The following is an 18,129-nucleotide window of genomic DNA, read 5'->3' on the forward strand; positions in this document are numbered from 1 at the left end:
TACCACTTGTACTTGATGGAACATGTGAGAGGAATGGATGACAGCAAGATCCCCAAGAGACGCCTAAGTGGGAAACTAGAGGGGCACACAAATCCAGGAGGAAGAACCAACAATTTAGAGGTAGTGCAGCACAGTCTCCAACACAGTGACAGAGACCCACAGCAGACTTACCAGCCTGGTGGGCAGCAATCAGGAGAGGGGTCACTTTCCTTCATCAGAGACTTCATGAAGATCAGGACTCCCAGAGGTAGGCTGGAAAACAGTAGACTGGCCCTGTATAGAAGAAACCCATAAGAGCAACAAGGATCTGTCTTTAAGGGAGTGTTAGTCTCTCGTTGATATCTTTAGTTACACTCACAAGCATGGAGAGGATTCCATCAGCAGGAGCATCAACTTGAAAAACTAAAAACTAAGGATGACTATGTATACACACACACATATATAATTATATATCTAGAATGTTAGTTATGAGTGTACAATATACATATATATATATGTATGTTTGTGTGTATGTTTATATATACTAATATTATTTCACCTTTTCCAGCATAAGGAATGCCAATCCTGGATCAAACTGGTGATCAATCAATGCGGAATTCTGTCTCTGACAGGAATGCCAGCACACTTGGAGGAACCGGTGATGGTTACCCTCTATGTACATCCTAATGTTTAGGAACATGCTAGCCAGAATCCCTAATGTTTAGGAACGTGCTAGCTGGAATCCCTACTTTTTCCGTCTATATTGTTGACTTTCTGAGCCCAAGCAGTGATGTTTCAGGGCCTTCCATGTAGAGGCAGTGCCCAGTCCTGAGAGAAAGTGGAGGAGGCTGGCAAATGGGAAAGAAGTCAATTTGTGCAGACAAAGTAAGAGAATCCAAAAGGAGAACGTAGGAGGAGGAAAGAGGGATGATCACAAAAGGAAGGACGAGGGGAGAGTTGGGGCGTGGGGTAGAGAGAACTGATTGACTGCCCAGCTCAGGAGCTAGCTGAGTGTTCGAGGAACTCTGGCCCTGGGAAGATCTAGTCCTGTATCATTCCTGATGGTTGGTATGGAGAGGAGATAGAATTGTTAAGGGTGCATATACAGAGCTCAAGCAGCAGGAAAATGACTCAGACAAACAATGAAAAGAAGGCTTGGTGGGAAACAGGAAGCAATAAACACAGAGGGAAAAAAGAAATTAGGAAATGAACAGGAAGAAGGGAAAAGAAAGGCTAGAGGAGGAGCTGCAAGAAGAGAGGAGAGGTCTAACTTGGGCAGAGGTTGAGCCTTTCCATTGCAGGTTACACTATTTGGTTCCTTATTTAAAACTAGCAGAAACCATCACCCACTTGTCCAAAGTCAGCTAGAAGAAACCTTAAGACCAGTTTCTTGTTTCTTCAGGAGCATCTTCTCAGGTTCCACCTCCTTCAGGCAGCCTTCCCCAGTTAAACTTCACCTTCCCAGATTATACTTGCCTAACAGCTGCCCTTGACACTTGTTTTTATTGGCTTAGCTTTAGCATTACTGCAGAATCTTGACATATAGTACCATACTGTGATTTGTTTATTGAGTTTTCCTTCTATACCTCTGCTTTCAGCAGCTGTAGTAATGTTTCTTTTTCCAGTTTTAACTATTTTTGAATGTCTGTCAGTCTTCCCTGATAGACTGTAAACTCTGAGATCAGGAGCCAGGTCTCTTTTTTCATTTGTACCTTTCCAATCACTTGGAGGAATGCAATAAAAGGTGTAGTCAGTCACTGATTTGGTGATTATCGATTGAATGGAGATCCCTGTATTAAACACTTCAAAGAGTACATGCAAAACAAAACACAATTCCTGCCCTCAATGAACCAATGTGGGAAGACTGGCAAACACAGATTTTAGATATACAGTAAGCACAAGAGGTAAAACACAGATACAACTCATAACGATAAAAGTAAGCAAGAATTGAATCAATCAATGGAATAAATAAAGCAGTAAGCACATTATGTCTAAGGGCAGCTATTGGAAGGATGTGACCGGGAGAATAACTTGGGGAAAGTCCCTTGGAAGTCGTGGGATTTTAGAAGGGCAGAATTGTAACTTAAGAACTTTCAAGAGAAACAGGTTACAGATCAGACAGCTCTGATTTAAAAATGTAATTGAGTATTAATATCACCCTCCTAAAGTATAAGATGAAGCTTCTTAAAAATCACAGGAATTTTGCCAAAGCAAATGGATTGGCCTTTCTCTTGTGAAGTCATTTCCCAACGTATTCTTAAGAAGAACCTGGGCAAATCTGCCTAAGCATAAAACACGTACTTGACTCTTGCTCTTGGTGATTAACGTTTGTACTGTATTGTTTGATTTCTCTATACCTGTAGAGTTGTTTGCAGACTCTGTAATCACTCTGTCTGCATTGTCACTTTATTTCAACATTATTCCACTTAAATATCATTACTGTTGCAGGGCTTTCTTTAAATCAAATTACATTTTCACGCAAACAAAGCTATTCATTTCAAAGCATGTTTTAAGGAATAACTCTCTCAGAAACTGTTTCTAGCCATCATCATTAGGAAAATGAAATATGCTGAACTTTTCTCAGAGCCTTACTCCTTTTTTTATTTTAAAGGAGTTTGTTTTTTCAAGATTTGAATTGGTCAAGTGTGGTAGAAACCCTGCAGGGGAGAATGATCTTGTACATCTTTGTAGAACTCTAGTTTCAGGAGATTGGAAGACTCCCACCTGGAGCTGGAAATGATTAAAGTCAATATTGGGAGGGGCCCTAGGGTTAAGTGGAATTGGTGTGTACAACTTGCAAGAATAGATTTACTGTGTAAAAACAAAGCGCATTGGGAAGCCCATGTGTTCAAATTTGAAGTGATGTTGCGGTATCATCTGAAAGTTCCATATGTAACGCACTGTTGATTTGGGGCCTTGGTATAGAATACACACGTGTGTGAGGGAATCAATCAGTTGTATTTATTGCGTGCATACTGGGTGCAGAACACTGTACAAAGTGCTTGGGAGTTTACCATATAACGGAGTTGGTAGACAGGTTTCCTGCCCATAGTAAGCTTGCAGTCTAGAGAATCGAGCCTCTCCTCCTTAAAAAGTGAGAGAGAAAAAGGGTTAGCAGCCTCTCATTTATTCACTTAAGATCAGTTGAGCATAAAGGGCCTCCAAATTTGAGCATAAAGGTTTTAGTGAGGGGTCAGTTTCCAGGAGCACTAACTCAAACTTCAGTAAGCCGAAAGTCGTCTTCTTGGATTTTCAGCCAGGAAAAACTGGGAGAAACTATGTGGCCTCTCATTTGTCTCTTCTGAGCATTCTGAAAGAGTATTATTATTATAATCATTAACATAATAACAATAATGTTGATAATGTTTAGATCAATCCGATCAATATTCCATGCTAATAATATAATTTTGGAAATGTTTGATCAGCATGGCCAGTCAGGTGACTTGAATTTTTCTAAAAGCAGCTTCAATATTTCATTTCACTCTGTACCTTTTCAGTGGAGATTTCAAAGGCCATTTCTCTGGATCCCTGACTGCCTTGTCTATTTGCTCTTAGTTTGCATGCAAGAGGGAGCCAGGAGCCCTTTTTTCTCATTGTGTACACATGGTATTAATGGATTTACTCTGCCTGTATTGCCTCATTACTAGAAACAGCCAGAAGCACAGAAGTCTTTCAGTGTATGCAAATAAGGCAGAATCATCTACCTGAGAGTTAATATTCTCTGCTTTTAAGTGTATTCTAAATCTAATGTTTGTATTTAGAGCATAACATCCTGTTCTCCCTTTTTATGGGCAAAAAGCTAAGCGGACTCAGGCAGCTGTTTGATGTTGGCTTCAAGTGTTATTAATTTCATATTCTATTATTCTTTTCACTGTAGCACAAGTGAAGCTGATGTGGAGGCTGTCATGGATAAGTTGTTTGATGAGCTGGCTCAGAAACAAAATGATTGTACGTAAGTTAATTTCTCTTGAAAGAGAATACATTTAGAACACAATGGCCAATCTCCACTGACCAATTAATAAGTTCCATTGCTGTATATGGGTTGATGCCACACTCAAGTGGCAGTCATTGTATCAGCATTTTGTCTAATTTATGTGTTGAATCATGTGCTATTATTCATCAAGCTATGCATTTCCTATCTGTAAGAGATGAATTTTATAGTAATTATCCAGACAAGATTGAGTCTTTGTTCATGTTCCCATAGTAACCAGACCAAGGATTCTGAAAGTGCACGGCAGAGAGCTGAGGCTGAATAGAGCTTGTGGGACTGTGGCAGACTGCACATTTGAAGAGCTCTGCGACAGAGTGAGTACCCGGTCCAGGGGAGACTCACTGGCCTTTTCTCGGGGGTCTTCATCCTTGGTATTTCCTCTCAACCTGGGTCCAAATGAAAAGTGCGACTGAAATAGCCCAGATGGATTCACAAAAATCTCCAGAGAGGAGAGGCTCATCTCCACAGACCGTGAGCTTTCTGGAGGTTGGAGTGAAGATTCACCTGCTAAGGGCGGAAAACATTTGGAGGAAACGCTGCTAGAATTATTTATGCTGTTTTGTTTAAGTCCTGGGTACATGGTCCCACCACAATCTGCACTGGAAGCAATGGGGGGCCAGGCAGGCAGGCCAGAGAGCTAGGGAGCCAGGAAACTGGGGGGTGGTGGGGTGGCAGGGGACCAGGTGAGCTGCTTCTCCAGAGCAGGAAGGAGTATTCACTAAAACTGAAAGCAAAAACTCCTCCAGGGCAGGGAAAATCCACCTTGTGTTTCCATCTGGCCATGCAGAGAATGGATAATAATGACAATTGTATTTGTTCAGCTCTTTCTATTGTCCCAAGCTCTGGGCAGAGCATGAACTCCTCCAGTCCACTGGGTGGGTGGGGGGTGGGCCTTAGAGGTGCTGCGTGGGGGCCCACACTGCTGCAGGGGACTAAACAGCCACATAGGAGCCTGAAGGCTCTAGGGCTTTCCCTAGATTGCGCTGACAATTCCCCAAGAAGCAAACCTTACGATGCTCATGATTGCATCCCTTGGTGGGAGTCCCAACTTCCTCAGCAGGGATCTGACCCCGGGGGCAGGGTGGGGTCAGGGGACGGTGCGACTTTAGTCAGGCCAGTGGCTCTTCTGGAGAACAGAAAGGCAGTCTCTCCTTGCACCTGCTAAAGATGACACACCAGCTTCCTTATCTCCCCCAAGGGACTTTGGAGCCACAGTAGTGAACTACCTCATTTTCTCTGAGGAAGCAGAGAGATGTTGCTGCGGCTGCTGCTTCTAAAGTCCCTGTTGTACCTCCCTCTTAGATGTGAGCCCCATGTGGGGACGGGGTGGGCCCTATCTGAGTATTTTGTATCTGCCACAGCACTTAGCACAGGTAAATAGAACCTTAAGGTTAATCTTACTTAAGCACTTGATATAGAATAAAGTTTGGATCAATGAACACTTACCTGAACGTAATTTACTAGAGGGGAAACAGTGTGGAGTCAGTCAGGAGAGCCTGCACTCCATTGGCTGTGGGAGTCATGGGGCCTGGGACCACAAGCCTGTGCATGGTCAGATGGGAACCTGGTACAGCCAGGAAACTGAGTGGCTGCAGGCCCCCTTGACCTGATCCTTGGGGTGTCATCACCCAGCAAGGGGGTGCAGCTGTAAATTTTCCTCATTTGTGGACACAGCTGAGCTCTCCCAGTGGCCTGACTCTGGGTGGATTAGGGCAGATTCCAAGAAAAATGCAGGGGAAAGGGACTGGTGAACTTTTTAAAATGGTATTTATTAAGCACTACGTGCCACCACTGTACTAAGTGCTAGGGTAGATAGAAAGCTAATCAGGTTGAACACAGTCAGTGTTCCACATGGGGCTCCCAGTCTTAATCCCCATTTTACAGATAGGTTACTGAGGACCTGAGGAGTAAAAAAACTTGACAGAGGTTACACAGCAGACAAGTGGCAGAGCTGGGATTAGAACCCAGACCTTCGTCTCGCAGGCCCCTGCTCTGTCCACTAGGTCACGCTGCTTCTTGTTATGATAATGTGCCTCTGAACAAATAATCAAAACTCTTTAGGCCAGGCCCCACTCAGGAAGGAAATCGCTGGACACAGGAGCCAACCAAGCAGAGGGTGTCATTGGAAAGGACACAAAAAAATAAAACAGACATTGCTGTGCCACTTTTTAAAATCCTGATCTGTCCATCACTCCAGTACTGCTGGCTCTGCTGCTGCTGCATTTTAGTCAGGGCAAAGTAGAGCTAAAGGGGACCAGCATAATTAGGACATGGGACAGCTTCTCTCGGACATGGACTGAAAAGATGAGGAGTCTTTGGTCTGGCAAGGTGAAGGCTCAGAGAAGACATGACTGGACACCAAAAAGTTGAAAAGGATGTGGAGAGTCAGGCACTCAATATATTTACTGAACACTTACTGTGTGCATAACACTGTACTAAACACTTGGGAGAGTACAGTATAACAGACACATTCACTGCCCACAATGAGCTTACAGTCTAGAGGAGGAGACAGACATCAGTATAAGTAAATTAGATATGCAAATAAATTCTGTGGGGTTGGGAGGGGGTATGAATGAAGGGAGCAAGTCAGGGCAAGCAAAAGGGAGTTGAAGGAAAGGAAAAGAGGGCTTAGTCAGGGAAGGCCTCTTGGAGGAGATGTGCCTTCAATAAAGCTTTGGTGGGGGTAATTCATTCAGTCATATTTATTGAGTGTTTACTTTGTGCAGAGCAATGTACTAAGTGCTTGAGAGTACAATACAACAGTAAGCAGACACATACCCTGCCCACAATGAGCTTAAAGTCTAGTGGGGGAAACAGACATAAATATAAATAAATTACAGATATGTACATAACTGCTGTGGGGCTGGGATAGGGGATGAATGAAGGGAGCAAGTCAGGACGATGCAGAAGGGATTGGTAGAAGAGGAAAGGGCAGGGGCTTAGTCAGGGAAGGGCTCCTGGAAGAGATGGGCCTGCAATAAGTAATTGTCGGATTTGAGGAAGGAGGGTGTTCCAGGCTAGTGGCAGGACATGAGTGAGGGGTCGGTTGTGAGATGAATGGGATCGAGGAACAGTGAGAAGACTAGCGTTAGAGGAGCAAAGGGTGTGGGCTGGGTTGTAATAGGAGAGTAGCGAGGTGACGGAGGAGGCAGCAAGATGATTGAAGGCTTTGAAGCCAGTGGAGAGGAGTTTTTGTTTGATGCGGAGGTCGATGGGCAACCACTGGAGTTTCTTGAGGAATGGGGAAACATGGTGTGGAAGAGTAGAAAAAGGATCTGGGCAGCAAAGCAAAGTATGGACTGCAGTGGGGAGAGATAGGAAGTTGGGAGGGCAGCGAGGAGGCTGATAGAGTAATCAAGGTGGGATAGGATAAGTGATTGGATTAATGTGGTAGCAGTTTGGATAGACAGGAAAGGGTGGATTTTAGTGAAGTTGTGAAGGTCGAACTGACAGGATTTAGTGAAGGATTGAATATGTGGGTTGAATGAGAGAGGAGTCAAGGATTCATTCATTCTCTCATTCAGGCATATTTATTGAGCACTTACTGTGTGCAGTACACTGTACTAAGTGCTTGGGAGAGTACAACACAATCGACAGACACATTCCCTGCCCACAACAAGCTTATAGGCTTGGTGGGGTGACAGACACTAGTATAAATAAATAAATTACAGATATGTAGATAAGTGCTGTGAGGCCGGTGGGGGGCGGGGGGGGGGGGGGAGAACAAAGGGAGCAAGTCAGGGTGATGCAAAAGGGAGTGGGGGGGGGGGAGGGCTTAGGGAAGGCCTCCTGGAGGAGCCATGTCTTGAATAAGGCCTTGAATGGGGGGAGAGTAATTGTCTGTTGGATTTGAGGAGGGAGGACATTTCAGGCCAGAGGCAGGACGTGGGTGAGGGGTTGGTGGTGAGATAGACAAGATGGATAAGTTCAAGGCACAGTGAGTGAGGTAAGCATTAGAGGAGCGAAGTGTGTGGGTTGGGTTGTAGTAGGAGAGTGGTGCCAAGGTTACAGGCTTCTGAGACAGGAGTTCAGTAAACCCTCATCACCAGGATGAGGGACCCCCACTGGAGATGGAAAGTGGCAGGTTCAAAACAAAGCAGAAGAAATATTTTTATGCATAACAAGCTGAAATAGGATTAATTCCCACAAAAAGAAGACCAAGCTGAAATTGTAATGAGGTTCAAGAGAGATTTGGATAGGCTCGGGATGGAGAGGTGCAAGGTGGATAGCGACAAGAAGAGTTAAAGGGAAGGATGAGGTGGATCACCCCTCCCCTCCCCATTGGGATGGTTTCCTAGGAGAAAAAACGGGAGTGGGAGAGGGATAGAAAGTAGTCCCTAGTCTTACTGCCTGATCCCTGGCCCAACCTGCTCCAGGTTGTTGTGTCCCGACTGGCCCATCTAGTTCCAAGGAAAAGTTCATTAATAATAATAATAATGTTGGTATTTGTTAAGCGCTTACTATGTGCCAAGCACTGTTCTAAGCGCTGGGGTAGACACGGGAATCAGGTTGTCCCACGTGGGGCTCACAGTCTTAATCCCCATTTTACAGATGAGGGAACTGAGGCACAGAGAAGTTAAGTGACTTGCCCACAGTCACACAGCTGACAAGTGGCAGAGCTGGGATTTGAACTCATGAGCCCTGACCCCAAATATGGAACCCCCCAGAAAAGCACCTAAGAGTCCAAAAGCTGACTTGGTTTCTTTTTTTAACAAACCTCTAAATCTGTTTTGCCTGCCTCCAGACTTTCTCCTTGGCTTCCTTCCTGTTTTCACCTAGCAAATACTGCCCTCTCTTGGTGTTCCAAATAATAGAGAATCCTCCCCAGAGCCTCCGGGCTTCTGAATCCCTGTGGCTAATTGGATCCCTGGAGAAAGCCGTCTTCACCCAGCTTCTGGAGAGGAGGAACTTTTTCTCCCTTTCTCTTGGCTGGTTCATTTTCTTTCTGGGTTTCCTGTAAATGTGCCTTTTCCTCTGTCACTTGATGCTCCTCTTTTGTTCCCACCCGTCTGTTCTCTTGGAGCACTTAGTACAGTGCTCTGTCAACAGTAGGTCCTTAATAAGTACTACTTTTACTACTACTGTAATCTCGTTCCTCTCTTTATTCTTCTCTTCCATTTTCTTAATCCTCTTCCTGTCCCTTCATTTTATCATTCTGCCTCTTTTTGGCTCCAGGTCTTCTTCTTCTCTCCCTTTCCCTTTGTCTCCTCTCAATCTAGTAATGTCCCAGCAGGAACACGACTGGCAGAAACAAGGGCGTGCAAGGGGCACTATGCATACCACTGTCCTGAGAATCGGTTTCCTCACATAGTTTTTTGGTCCTGAGGTCCCTGGGAGACAGTGACATCCTCATCTTTAACCCTGTCCTCATCCTCATTCTAGCAATGCTGATTCCTTGCACTCTGAGGCATGCAGTCCTAACTTGCTTCAGGGCCCAAGATAATTTTTTCAGTCAGTGTTTGTCTGGTGGCCCTGGCCGAGGCCTAGAGAGATGGGGGCCCTGAGCAGCGGTGGGAGTGTGGTTTCCCCACACTGCCCAGACCCCCAGCCATCCGTAAACTGCAATTGTCTGTTACCTACTGGCGACACTCTCGGCTTTGATAATGCCTTAGCTTGAGCAATACTTTTGATTCTGTCTTTTCATTTGTGAATCCAGGTTTCGACATCAATTAATTTCCTGTTTTCACTTTGTTTTGAAAGAGACCTTTCATTCCAACTCATAGAAAGCATTTTTTTGTCCATTAAAAGCTACTTCTCCTTAAGACATGTGGAATGGTCGTTCCTGGGTAAACAAGTAGGATGCTGTAGACTCTTGTGAAATGAAGAGCTATCAGTGTATCACAACTAGGAATCTCTAATGGGAACAGGAAAAGGGTAGCCCGTAGAACGGTGAGCTCTTCGGAGAGCTCACGGTAATCACCGTCCTCCTTGAGTCGGGCTGATGGGAGCCACGCATGCATTAACCAGGCAGAGGAACAAAGAAGAATAAAGTTAACCGCTTGTGGCAGGGCAAGGGGCAGCCTCGTGGCAGAGCTAATGCATCACATGTTAGTGCCGCACCGATAAAATCCTGACTCCTGACATCCCAGATAAGGACAAAAATCTACAGTGGCTCCACTTCCCCTCCCAGGCTTCCAAATGTGGCACCTGGGGGCTCTTTGTTCTGGGAAGTTTGCTCTGGAGACTGAGCTGTGAACAAGCCCATTTGTGCTCACAGAGTGAACAATAGTAAATTTCTCTTTGCAAACTCAATCTACTTTTCCAGCTTTCTAAGTTTTCATCAGCTTTCAATGGAATCGAGAAGGGTTGAAGAAACAGGAGGCTTATGCACGAACTATCAAGTATGAGGATTTTCACTATACCTGTTCCATTATGTACTTCAGATAACCAGCCACATAAGAAACTATTAAACTTCTTCATTGCTCCAACATCAGGCTGAGAAATGCCATCATTCTCATGAGAAGAATTGGCATTAGACCCTACTATTTGAGTCTTGAATGAAATACCATAAAGGGTGACAGTAACTGAAGTGCCATTTAACACCTCCAAAATAAACACCTTAATTATTCTTAGGGCTGGTTTTCTGAATTCAAAATTGTAAGTCTGTTTTCAGTACAGGGCATTGCATTCATTATATAATAAAATCAACTGGCTTATAAAGGGAGTGCAAAAGTCAGCAGAGACTGTTGTGTTTTTCTCTAACCCCTGTCTCTCCAGACTGTGGGAGAGTGAGGCTGTTGGTTCCCCACAGTCTGCCCAACTCAGCTCCCAGAAACATCTGTTAAATAAATCCCCGAAGACCCTGCATGAGGCAAGTGGTAGACTTGAGGATGCCTCCACTATGGAAGATCTTTCTAAAAGCCTCATTCGTGGAACATGACTCTACCCAGTGCCCACCCACAGGCTGCCGCATCCTGGGCCCTGGGCCAGGAGGCCTGCTGTCTGGACATTCTGGGGCCCAGCAAGCCTAGAGCTGGTCTCCTGGTGGTGGGAGGAACCTTATGGCCTCATGGAAAGAGCACAGCCCTGGGAATCAGAGGACCTGGGTTTTAATCCTAGCTCTGCCACTTGCCTCTTGTGTGACCTTGGGCAAGGCACTTAACTATTCTGGGCCTCAGTTTTCCTCATCTGTAAAATGAGGATTCATCCCTGTTCTCCCTCCCCCTTAGACTCTGCCCCCTCTGTGGAATTGGGAAATTGTCCAACCTGATGATCTTGTATCTACCCCAGTGCTTGGCCCATAGTAAACAGTTAACAAATACAATTATTAGTGTACTATTATTGTAGTGCTATATTATTATTATTGCTTATGATTGTTAAAGCTACATATTTGAATGCCGCTCAGTAAAGGAGCATGATGGAGCATTTTTTCTGAATTGGTTTCATTGTTGTGCAAATCTTATGAAAATCGGACAAAGCCCCCAGGGAAAAAACCACCTTATATAATATATTCTGTTTAAAAGTTAATATACACACACACAGACATCCATATATGTGTGTGTACATATATATTATGGATACATATGTGTGTGTGTATGCATGTATAAAAACAGCCCTTTATAACAAAAAAATTGGGTTCACCTAAAAGACTTTTGAAGCAACAGATTCAATCGTATGTAGTTTTAAATCACTTAACTGCTTCCTTTCTAGTTCATCACTGAGGTCATGTGATGTGAATTATGAATCATGACTGCATTAGTTTTATTTGGAAAAACATCCCGGGACACTCCTTAGGCTGCTCCGTTGGGATCCAGGGAACCTCATTAAAAGTTCTACCAGAACCCATGGTGCAGTGAGGTCTAGGGTCTACCAGGCATTTAATACACTACTCTGCATATAGTAAGGGTTCAGTAATTACCATTAATTGATTAATTGATTGAATCACCCACCCGCAGCCCCACAGAACTTATGTGCATATACCTAATTTATTTACGTTAATGTGTGTAAGCTCCTCATTGGCAGAGAATGTGTCTACCAACTCTATTGTACTCTCCCAATGCTTGGTACAGTGCTCTGCACATAATAAGCACTAAATAAATACCACTGACTGATAGAGAGTGCTGCATGAATTGCTCTGCTTGGAAATGGCCATGCCGGTCTGGCTTAATGTGGATACTGAGTCAGACTGGCCCCTTTGTTCTCTGAGGCACCGGGATTTGAATGTTCCAGAGGTGTCAGAACTGATCAAACTTTCCAGATGGGTTAGCAAAGTCAGTTCCTTCAGAGAAATCCTCCCACTCAAAGCCAAGGGATGGGTCTGTTGAGGGGATTTGTTGTGACTTTGAACGTTTTCATGTTCCAGCCCCTGGGAGCCAGTGACTATTTGGAGTTGTCCAAGAACTTCGACACAGTGTTTGTTCGCAACATACCTCAGTTTACCTTGGCAAAGAGGACCCAGGCCCGGCGCTTCATCACTCTGATAGACACCTTCTATGATTTCAAGGTTAGGGGCTAAGCTTTGGCACAGGTGGGCACTCTCTGGGGCGGAGACCCAGGACCCTTCTGGGCTGGCAGATGTGATGGGAGCGTCCATTGATTGTTCTGCACTCACCAGCACTGCCACCGTGGGCCTGTCAGCTATTCCCCTGAACAGGTCACTACATGGCGACAGGGGGACCCTTAGCCCTCCTGCCCCCTGGGAAATCAACCTTGGCGGGATGAGCAAGGTTGACACGCCCGGCTGGCTGGTTTCTTTTGCTTAAAAAGAAAAGCCCAAGATGTCAAAAATGCTACCCAATGGCGCGAGTGTTTTAGCCAAACTGAGCAGAAAATCATCAATGGTTCCAGAATAATTGAGTGTGGGGTGGGTTTTCTCAGACTTCCCAACTCTTTTTGTGGCAGAAGGGACATTTTGTAGTGAGGGTAAAGAAAAATTTCATTTTAAATAATTCAGTCACTGTCCCCCTTTCTCCTCCTGGGCAAGAGTTAGACTGATACCAGAATTGAAGGCACATCGGCAAGTAGACCTGACTTCCACTTATCATGCTACCCTTCCACAGGCTCTGGTCAGGTTCCAATCTGAGACAGAGCCATCAACCTCTAGCTTAGCTTTGGCCTCCTTGGCTAACACCAAGACCTCTGTGGCTTGAAAGCTTCAGTGGCATCTTGGTGCCTGGCCAGAATGCCCAACATCCCTGGAAAACTGTAGGATACTGAGCAGGTGTAAGGTTGTCATTGGGAAGGCTGAGGTCCCAATCTCAGAACCTCCTCTCCCCGACCCCCAGACTGAGATATCAGCCAGGCCCGGGCCAGCAGGCCTGGCCAAGCGCAAGGCTCGGCATGACTCCATAGGACTCTGCAGGACTCCACAGAGGCAACCAAATGGGCTGTGGGAAATGTGAGCAAGGGCCTTATCCCCTCCTACAGGTGGAACTGATCCTCCAGGGAGCTGACCAAGACACAAACATAAGCCACTTAGTATATGGAAAGGATAGAAGATACCCTGTTTTCATTTTCAGACTGTCCAAAGGCAACCAGATGCTTTAAACTCTTTTTGAATTTAAAAAGGTGTACCTCTCAGCAACGTTTAGAGCCAAATTACTTCCCTGCGATCTTTTCCGTAAAAAGGTCTAATTATCAGACTGATGCTGAGCCTGTAGGAGAAATTGACAGATTACACCAGGTCAGAAACTGAGTCTTCAGGACCATGTGAAAGTATAAACAAAACATCATTCCGAAATGCCAGCCCAAAGGCCTGGGAAGTGAATGGCTGTTGTTATCTCCATCCTGGCTCCTGCAGGCTGGAGACTAGGATTCTGGGCTTGGCTCTGTCCCCAGGCAGGGGCCTGCTGGCTGGAGCTGTACCAGCAGAGTGTAAGCTTTCTGTCCCAAGAGCCACCTGGGGTGATCTGTGGGAATCCTGATCAAATCAGCGGATTGATTGATGGGGGCAGGGACAAGCATGGCCACACCTAAGAGCCGGAGCATGAGCATAAGCCTGAGCACCTCTCTGCTCTTCCCACAGGGTTGAAGAAATGCCACTTTGGAAATCGGGACCAAAATACTATGATGTAGCGAGGCATGTGACAAAGTGAAATAGACTTTTTGTTTGCCTTTTGTGCAATTTTTTTCTCTCCCACATTTCAGGTGCGAATTATTTGTTCTGCATCCACTCCTCTCTCGAGCCTGTTTCTGCATCAGCATCATGACAGTCCTTTGGAGCAAAGCAGAATACTGATGGATGATTTGGGCTTGAGCCAGGTAAGGGACATTATCATAATTTCCTTTTATTATCAAAAACAGAATGGGTTTTGGTTGGATATCAGGCAGCAGCGTTTCTGATGGAGGAATGCAGAAAACACTTAACTGTTGATTTCCTGCTTCTTCCATCCCTCCTAAGGCTGGTGAGGCCTATTTCTTGTCCTTTGTCTGACTGACAGGGCTAACCCTACTGCACCCATTGAAATCATCCCCAGACAGAGGATCTAGGTTGCCGTAAAACACAAGAGATTGCACAGAGGAGAGGGAGAGCCGGCCCCAGGTGGCTGTAGTCCCAGAATGGGCTGGCCTCCCCTTAGCAGCACCCCTTCTCCCTCCCCACCCCCAACACTGCCAGGCTCTGTGCATTTTCATGCTGGGAGACTCGACCCATGCCAGATTTCTTTCACCAGGGCTGGAGAGAGCGTTTGATCATTAGGCACTGGTCAGTTGGGAAAAAAGATTGTGGTCACGGGAAGCCCACCAGTTCTACTGCTTGATGAGGGCATAGGGGACAGAGGTTGCCTGTGAAGGTGGATTGGAATCTCCTTGAGGGCAGGGATTATCATTATGTCTAAAGTCTCTGTTGTACTATGTCAAGCGATTTGTATAAAGTGAACTTTCAATACATACTGGTGATTGGCAAGGACACTACCGCTGCCCATTGGCTGGTGGGGAGTGGACATTTGTCCCCCCAAACTCTGAGGCAGAATTGGGCTGATTCTCTCTGAAAAAATGTTTATCTGCTCATGGAATCCACCATCCTTGAGTGGATGTGTGGCTGTTTTTTAGCCATGAGACTTTAAAGACTCCTCCACAGAAAAGACTCATCTCTGGCTCTTAGTAAAGGAGGGCTGAGGGGCAGATCTGGAGCGAGTTGGAAGATGGGGTTGGTTGAGGGCTGGGGACTCTCAGGAGGGGCTGAGGGGCGGGGCCTGGGGGCGGAGCAGGAGGATGGGGATTGGAGCTGGTGTCCATCAAGTGGACGAGAGACTGTATGTGAAGGCCAGAGGATGTTTGCAAAGTCCCTGCATGGAGGCTAGGTCTACCTCTCTGCACACACAGACAAAAGCTCCCAATCGCTGCACATGTCCCCCCAGCAGAGCCCTCCAGCCTGGGCCACATAAACCTGGGCCACAGAGGCCTGGTCCCCAAAGACAGTCTGTGTATGGGGGAAGGGCAGGGTGAGTAGGGGACTTTTGAGCAGCCCACTTTTATTGCTGTGCACTTACACCCTGACTTCAGGGGCCTTCCCCAGGATCTGGCCCCTGGGTCCTCCCAGTACAGTAGCCACACTGTAGTTAGATCCAAGTGAACTGCTGTTGAGCCCTGGCCTGGGCCTACTCCCCACCCCCTGCTGGGCTTGACCCCTCACCCCCCCCACCCCACCCCCACCCTCCCCCACCCCCGGGAATCTATCCTCCTCGGGGGTGGCTCCAAGACTTGAAGTGTTTTGGTTTCAGGCCAAAGGGATGAGGCCATTAGTCTTTGAGGTGTCTCCCTTTCTCCCCGGCTGGGGCCCACCCCCTGGTTCTTATTGTCTTTTCAAGTTTTCTGGGGAGGAGAAAGAAGCAAGCTCTGTGACTTTCCTGGACAGGGCTCCAGGGCTGTGTTTCTGACCAGCGTTAGATTGATTCCCCCTAGGGCTCAGCCGAAGGATTGTCCATGTTTACTGGAGAAGAGGAGATCTTTGCATTTCAGCGCACAATCTCTCGGCTCACGGAAATGCAAAATGAACAGTATTGGAGCGACGGGGACAGAAGCAAGAAGTGACTGTGGCTTGTCGGGGAGAACATCACTGAAGAATAAGAAAATCGTATTTCCCCATCATTAGCGGATTGGATTCATTTTGCACTTTATTCTCTGGACCATTAACCTCTTACTGTACACGGTCAGATTTCTGGGATTAATAAATTAAAATATTTTTAACTATATTTTGGCATTTTTACTTTGGCCTTTTTCTTCTTTCAAGTTGAAACTGCCTGTGGTTGTTAACAGGAGCAAGCATTTAACTGTGCTAAGGAGGAGAGTGTTAAGGTTAACTTAGCCTTCCCCAGGCAGTCGGGCAGATCCATGCGGGGGACGGCTGAGTAGACAGACAAGCAGTGTGGCCTAGTGGAAAGAGCACAAGCTTGGGAGTCAGAGGATCTGGGTTTTGCTCACTGCTCCACCACTTACCTGTTCTGGGATCTAGGGCAAGGCACTTAACTTCTTTGTGCCTCAGTCCCTTCATCGGTAAAATGGGGATTCACTACCCCTACTCCCTCGTACTTAGACTGTGCCACGTCCTACTGATTATCCTGTATCTACCCCAGTGTTTAGTGTATAGTACACAGTAAGTACTAGGGACTCAAATACCTCTATCATTATTAGACCGTGACCTTGAGCTACAGTTGCTTGCAGGAGGCAATGAACTCCATCCCCAGGCATTTTGACCCTAAACCACTTAAGGACATTTCCTGAGCAAGATTGGCTCAACCTTCATTGAATCCAATGGCTGATTGGGTTCCCTGAAGGAAAACCAGTGTTCTGGCTGGCATCGCTTAGGCTTGTTTCAGCCCAGAATAAATCTGGGGAAAATCTTTCCAGTTTCCCTCATGAGTTAGTTTCCTGTGTGCCTGTTGGTGGATGTGCTTTGGAGAGGAAAAATGTTTGTGTGGGGCTCTTCCCCCAGTTGTTTAGCCAGTGACACCCCCTTTCCATTGTTCCCTTCTCACTCCCCTTTGCATCCCCACACCTCCACTCCAAGAAGGCATGAAAGAGCCAGATGGGCTCAGCCAGGGCCCCGCCAGGTTGAACGCATGCACGGGGCTTGGTGGAGCTCAGCCCAGACCAGGTTCTGAAGTTCCTACCTGGGCCTGGCCCCTGGTCCCTTGGGCTCTCCTGCTTGCAAAATAGCAACACTGCCATCGTCCTTCTTGTCCTTTGTCCCTCGATGGAGAAGGGCCGAGATGTGGGAGAGGATGAAGCATTGGGCAGGCCCCATGTAATGTGCCATCGGACCATCGTCTGGAATACTGACTCCAGGAATTCATCTCCAGGCTGGCTAAAGGGCTGTTCTTTGTGCAAAACCCAACCCCAATCCTGCCTGGAGTGGAATCTTCCCAATGAATCCCGGATGAAAGTTTCTACTGGCTGTGGAAGAGTTCTGTCCCCCAAGTTACAGATGTCCTGGGCTCAGAAGGACCCAGCCAGCATGGAACTCCTGTTGTAAATGGTGAGCCTATCCCCCTCCCCCAGTGGTAACTCCTGCTGCCCACTGACTCCCCCACAGTGATGATCCCTCCTGCCTCTCCCTCCCTTCCTCCCCCGGACGAGTTATCACTCTTACTGCCTTCTCCCGCCCACTCATAGTTGCTCATGCCACCTCCTCTTTAGCTCCCCAGTGCTCACTCTTGCAGTCCCCTTCCTCTCTCCCCCTATAGTGGTCACTTATACCACCACTGACCTGGGCCCCCAGTCACCACCACCTTTCCCAAGCATCACTGAGCTGGCATTCAATCAATCAATGGTATTTATTGAGTGATTACTGTGTGCAGAGCACAGCACTAAGTCCTTGGATGAGTACACTATAACAGAGTTCGTAGACATGTTCCCTGAAAAGTGAAACATTGGAAGAAACTGCTGGAAGAAAGTCCCAGCACATAGTTCCCCCATGTTGTCATACCATCCAGGCTTTTCCCCTCTCGTGGGCATGGGTTGAACTGGGATGGAGTTGAAAGGGAAGGGAGGGGGTGTCCCTCCCAGCGCGGCTCAGTGGAAAGAGCACAGACTTGGGAGTCAGAGGTCATGGGTTCGAATCCAGTCTCTGCCACTTGTCAGCTGTGTGACTGTGGGCAAGTCACTTAACTTCTCTGTGCCTCAGTTGCCTCATCTGTAAAATGGGGATGAAGACTGTGAATGTCACGTGGGACAACCTGATTACCCTGTAGAGGGAGATCACGGACAGAAACTCCTGCCTG

General features: G+C 46.6%; 1 protein-coding gene across 2 annotated transcripts in view; it reads left to right on the top strand.

Annotated features, from left to right (window-relative positions):
* The window catches only part of AFG1L (AFG1 like ATPase), a 67,276-nt gene extending 51,175 nt beyond the window's left edge, over positions 1-16,101 (top strand). For both annotated transcript variants that reach the window (XM_007668840.3, XM_007668841.3), the window contains 5 exons: positions 3,857-3,927; positions 4,184-4,284; positions 12,273-12,413; positions 14,057-14,170; positions 15,812-16,101. In XM_007668840.3, coding sequence (XP_007667030.1) covers positions 3,857-3,927; positions 4,184-4,284; positions 12,273-12,413; positions 14,057-14,170; positions 15,812-15,940 — 556 coding nt within the window. In that variant the 3' untranslated portion in view covers positions 15,941-16,101. The remainder of the gene's footprint in view (positions 1-3,856; positions 3,928-4,183; positions 4,285-12,272; positions 12,414-14,056; positions 14,171-15,811) is intronic.
* The last annotated feature ends 2,028 nt before the right edge of the window (positions 16,102-18,129 follow it).

This window comes from Ornithorhynchus anatinus, chromosome 19 (genome assembly GCF_004115215.2).
Source record: "Ornithorhynchus anatinus isolate Pmale09 chromosome 19, mOrnAna1.pri.v4, whole genome shotgun sequence".
NCBI lineage: Eukaryota > Metazoa > Chordata > Mammalia > Monotremata > Ornithorhynchidae > Ornithorhynchus > Ornithorhynchus anatinus.